The following is a 5232-nucleotide window of genomic DNA, read 5'->3' as shown; positions in this document are numbered from 1 at the left end:
AATATAACCACAAAGCATTACGGAAGACCCCTAACAATTTGAGCAAGAATTCACAAACTACCGTCCGAAATATCTAAATCCATATAATTCCCTTTAAAAATAGCGAGAAAATGCTACCCAAACCAATGCAGTAAAACCGGCTTTACAACCAGTATCTTTTATGCTTTGCTCACAAGATAAGCGAAATAGGCCGTGTGAGCGTGGCTTTAGAGAGTAGAAAGAGAGTACGATTTTAAGTAATCTTTATTCACATTTTCACACAACTTTTTTTCTCGAACAAGTGCTTTTATAATTAACTTTTTAAAATCTTGAACTCGCGTGAATTTTTAACAATGAGAAATCTGTTTCTTTAGATGTATGCTTTGTGTATATTTATCTAGCAGTTGCAATGTACAGAAAAGGTTTTTGTTTCAATATAAGTGTAAGAGTAACTCGTAATATACCGCACGTGCATTTATATTATAAGTTAAATATTACGCCGACGTCACACAAAGAATTATATAGGTGACAAAATTTAAAAAAAGAAATATTTTTAAGATAATTTGTTCAACGGTCCTTTTGTAGTTAGAGCAACCGATATGTAGAAAATTAGGCGATTTTTTTTTAACTTCGCAAAAATGAAATAGCAGAATGTTACGGAAATAACCCTCGAAGAGTTTTTCGTAAATAGAATTTAAACCAATTTTGCTACTTTGGTTTTTTTTTTATATATATATAGAAATACTTCTATAAGCGTTACTTTTAACGTGTTTTCTACTTAATGAGATTAAAACTTAATAAATTTATTACGCCTAACATATTATTATATTTGATCCATTCAATTGAACTCTTTATAAATATTAATCCGCATAATATAGACAAATGGTATAGTACTAACGCTATTGCGCTAAAATTTATCAATTTGATTCCATATATATATATATATTTATATCAATCACCAAATAATAACATCTTTCACAATAATCCGTGAATTGTTTTTGGGATGCTGGAAATTGGAGAAAACGCAACCGCGTGACCAGCCCCACGTTTGTCACGCGGAATAACCCTCTCCGATAATTATATTAATTAATTAAGTACTTTTTGTTTTAATTAACGCGTTTGATAAGGATAAGATATGCTTGTATATGGAAATGTTTCGTTCTTTGTTTAAATGAAAATTCAGAATTTAAAATTAATAAAATCACTCTGAAAGTATATTATAGATATAATTTACACTTTTCTTTAAATAGTCTCGATAATAATAATGAATAATAGAGATATACGCATTTTATGATCTAAACAATACTATACATGTATAGATATTAGCAACGATTTGACAATGAAAGCAATTTATATCTTATATAAACTAGTCAACGAACGCTTATATTAAGTTATTTTAAGAATTGGTTTTATATAGAACTATTCACACCGACTACTTAATTTTATTTTGGTTAGGCTAATTATTATATCGCGTCACACATCGTTCGTAAATAATTTGATATTTACATAAACCTGTATATATATATGTATAACTGGTGAGCTCTTTAATTCGACAATAAATCCCTACAAGTTGGTTTTATTATTAATATTATTGAACAGCCTTAACAATTAATAGAACCGAAAGTAAATTATCGTAAAATATTAATAAATATAATATTAATAAAATGGAAGATTGATTATATTAATTATTGGAATCGTCTATAATTTGTAATAATCGAAAAGACGTATTCTAAAATACAGAACGATAATCGTCGTGAATTTTGAACAATACGTCCAAGCGTAGAATTTGCTGTTTACTGTCGAACCATATATCCTGAATAAAAAAAACTTTGAATTTTCGAATTTTAAATACCCAACGTATACGGCACGGACCATAACATGTTATGTTTTGTATTTAACAGAGTACGACGCATTTTGTCCAGCTGAAGTCGTAAACGCGTCATCCATTCGACGATTCGGGTAGCGTAAAAACCAAAGTCCATGTCCTTTCACCCGTCACTCGTAAAATAAAACAGCGCGTAATTGTCGGGTGGCGATCTCTCTTTGTCGTGTAAGCCACGCTTGACGGACCTTCCGAGTGAAGAGACGGATATGTCCACGACTTACGGTCTCACGAAGACGAATTCGTTGTAGTGATTCCAGCGATTTTCTTCGGAATCCATTCCAGGTTTGAGGGGTTCTCCCGAGCCTCCGCAGGCTGTTCCGGATCCGGCCGCCGCCACGCAACGGAAATTGGCTTCCTGCAGGTTGTCAAACGCTTGCTCGAGAAAATTGTGTTTCAGGAAGAATCGTGCCGTGTAGCGTTCGTCGACGCCTCGATCCGGGTCGCGGCTCTCGTTTAGCGTGTCCCCGAAGACCTCCCGGCAGATGCCCACTTTGCCGTTGACGAGGATGCGAGTGAGCTTGCGGAATTTGACGTCGGCCAATCCGTCTCGGCCGAAGGCGAAGCTGCCCCGGTATCCGATGGTGATGTATCCCGCGGGACCCGAGGACGACGGCGACGGCGGATTCGGACAGACGGAGCCGGATCTCAGCGACAGGTTGCCCGTCGCCGCGGTGACGCTTTCCACCATGTCCGACAGACCAAAGAACTCCGCTTCGTTTTTCAGACGGTCCCTCTCGTGGAAGTTCTCGGGTAACACGAGCTTTTGATTTCGGAGGTAGTCGAGGACGTAACGGAATAGGACGCCATCTCTGTCGATGAAGTACTTGCCCTTGGCGTCGCGGAGAATCGAACGGTTGCTCTTGCCGGAGAAAATCTGACCCAGCAGCGAATCGCCGTTCTTCATCAGCGTATTCAGGGTCGTGGTATAGAACACGCCGCCGACGTTTAGTTCCACGATATCCGGGAATGTCAACGGTCCGCCATCGTCGGCGAGACCCCCTCCGTTGGCCGTGGCCGACATTTCACCCGCTATTTGTCGCTTCCGCTTTTTTCAGAAATAGATAGAACCGCGATCGAAACGTCTCGTTTCTAAGACGAGCTGGATTTGTTTTAGCGAGAATCGTCGGATGGCGGTCGCGTCGCGGGGAGGCAACCGCAAACTCGCTCGGTTGATCGAGAGCGACGGGCTCCAAAAACTGATAGATTCCTTCGCTCGAACGTATCAAGGAAATACGATTATGTTGGACAGGACTCGGCCGGCCGAAACAGCCGGCGAAGGTTCGAGCGGCCGCCCCATGACACAGCGGCTACTTATTTCGTCGAAAACGTTTATTTTAAAGTCCCGCTCTCTGTTTTTTCGCGTCGAAAAAGTGTCGTCCCTCCAGTTCAGTTAGCGATGGAGGAACCGTTGCTTCCTCCGCGCAGCCCCGAACCAGGCTGTACTGCGGATTTCTTTACAAAGAAGGAGACTCAACAACGACGGCGCGCTAAGGCCCCGATCGATATATCGGACGAACGCCGCGGGTAAACTCGGCCTCTCGCGCGCCTGCCGAGGACTAGCCTCCCCTCCTCGACACCGAGGACGTCATTTCTCTCTAAGCGAAGTCGGCTTCGCGTAACAGGCTTTCTTCCTTCTCGGGAAATATATTTTTCTGCCAGCCTCTATCAGCCAGTCTGCTCTATTGAGCAACACACTTCAGCGTGGATAGACGTGACTGGGTCAAATACATTATACATAATGCGTAATTTTGCGGATGGCGAGGCAAATAGGCCCCGGGAAAATTCTCATTTATTTACTACATTTAGAAAGAAAACTCGGGTTTGCCGCCCCCAAACCTATTTCCAAGGTCAGCCGTTTCTCGAAGCGCTTCGCTTTTAATAGGGCACCTCCGAAGAAGTAAACACTCGCGTTCAATTTCGCAACTCCATCTTTCTTTCTTGCTTTACATTTTTTTCTATTTAATTCCGGCTTTGGTTTTTGGGTATTGTTAGGGATGCCGTGGAGCACGTCGATTTCTAGTGTATAGCCGAGTTCAACTAAAATGAAGAGTGTATTTTTCATTTTATAGCCATATTGTAATCGGAATACTTACGTAATCAACAAAAGTATCGTTAGTCCGATGAATACAACGGTTTATTTAATCATAAATATCTGTATCCAATTATAATTTGAATAGTTAGGCAATTAACAAAAGTATCGCGGTGATTTAGTTAAACCATGAGTGTATTCATTTCAACCATGAATATCCAACTATATCATTACCCTTTCTACCATCTGGGGTTAAAATTGGCGGTGCCTTTTGCGTCTTACGTAATCACTTGAGCCAATCAGGAGATAGGTGATTGTCGTTGACTCCATCCACAAAACATTTCCGCGATTTAACCGGCGAAGAAAATGACTCGTGATTCTTAGTTCAATTCCTGTACTTTAACAATATTACTTGATAATCATAAATAAAGGAATTTATTATTAATATTCTTACCTATTTTCGTTCAATCAAAACGATGTGTATTCAAATTTTTTAAACTAAATTTATCGCTAAGCCTTGGCACTCAAAACTAGTCAAGTTTCAAATCGTTGCCCTTAATTCGATACAATTTTTGAGCGGTGGCGCGTTCCCGACGTCATAATTACTAAGCTCCTCCCATCCTGGCGACTGAGGCTAGACTACCTAATGCAGTTCGATATTCATGGTTGAACTAAATGAAGAGTGTATTTTTCAATTTATAGCCATATTGTAATTGGAATTCTTACGTAATCAACAAAAGTATCGTTAGTCCGATGAATACAATGGTTTATTTAACCATAAATATCTGTATCCAATTATAATTTGAATAATTAGTCAATCAACAAAAGTAAAGTTATTCCTCTGTACGTGGTTTACGGACAGTGTTGCGAACCTAAACATCTATATGCCATGATTTATTTAAACATATTTAAGTGCATCGTTGAATACATATTTCAAATGAAATGTTTCCAGTATACACTGGAATAACGTTGTCTCATTGATTGTCTATATACTCCAATTATAATATTTATATTTATTGCAATATACATCGAAATCGACCAACTACGAAGATGGCGGTCAGCATTCCAAATAGCGGCACCGTTATATCTTCAATAATGAATGGCACGTGACATTAGCGATGTCGTTGAATCGAAAGGTGAAAGTCTTTGTTTATATTTATGCGCAAGGATAATTGTTCCAGTACGTAGTGCTTCCAGACAACAAGTTAAGAGGAACCACCTACGGACTGTATTGCAATGCAGTCCATAGGTGGTTCCTTTTAACTTAACACTACGTATATACTAATCTCCACCACTCTCCCCCTATTCGGCTTTCCGTTGCTACGCAACGCGTTTTGAA

The 5232-nt window shown here is 39.5% G+C and overlaps 1 protein-coding gene across 1 annotated transcript; it reads right to left on the bottom strand.

Annotated features, from left to right (window-relative positions):
• Window positions 1–293: 293 nt before the first annotated feature.
• Ktl (BTB/POZ domain-containing protein Ktl) lies at window positions 294–3395 on the bottom strand. Its single transcript, XM_090160919.1, has one exon. The coding sequence runs from the start codon at window positions 2883–2885 to the stop codon at window positions 2082–2084; it is 804 nt and encodes a 267-aa protein (XP_090017045.1). The 5' UTR covers window positions 2886–3395; the 3' UTR covers window positions 294–2081.
• Window positions 3396–5232: the final 1837 nt, after the last annotated feature.

This window comes from Leiobunum rupestre, chromosome 10 (assembly GCF_980474605.1).
Source record: "Leiobunum rupestre chromosome 10, qqLeiRupe1.1.hap1, whole genome shotgun sequence".
Taxonomy (NCBI): domain Eukaryota; kingdom Metazoa; phylum Arthropoda; class Arachnida; order Opiliones; family Sclerosomatidae; genus Leiobunum; species Leiobunum rupestre.
The sequence above is the reverse complement of the archived record's forward strand: the minus strand, read 5'-3'. Positions and strand labels throughout refer to the sequence as shown.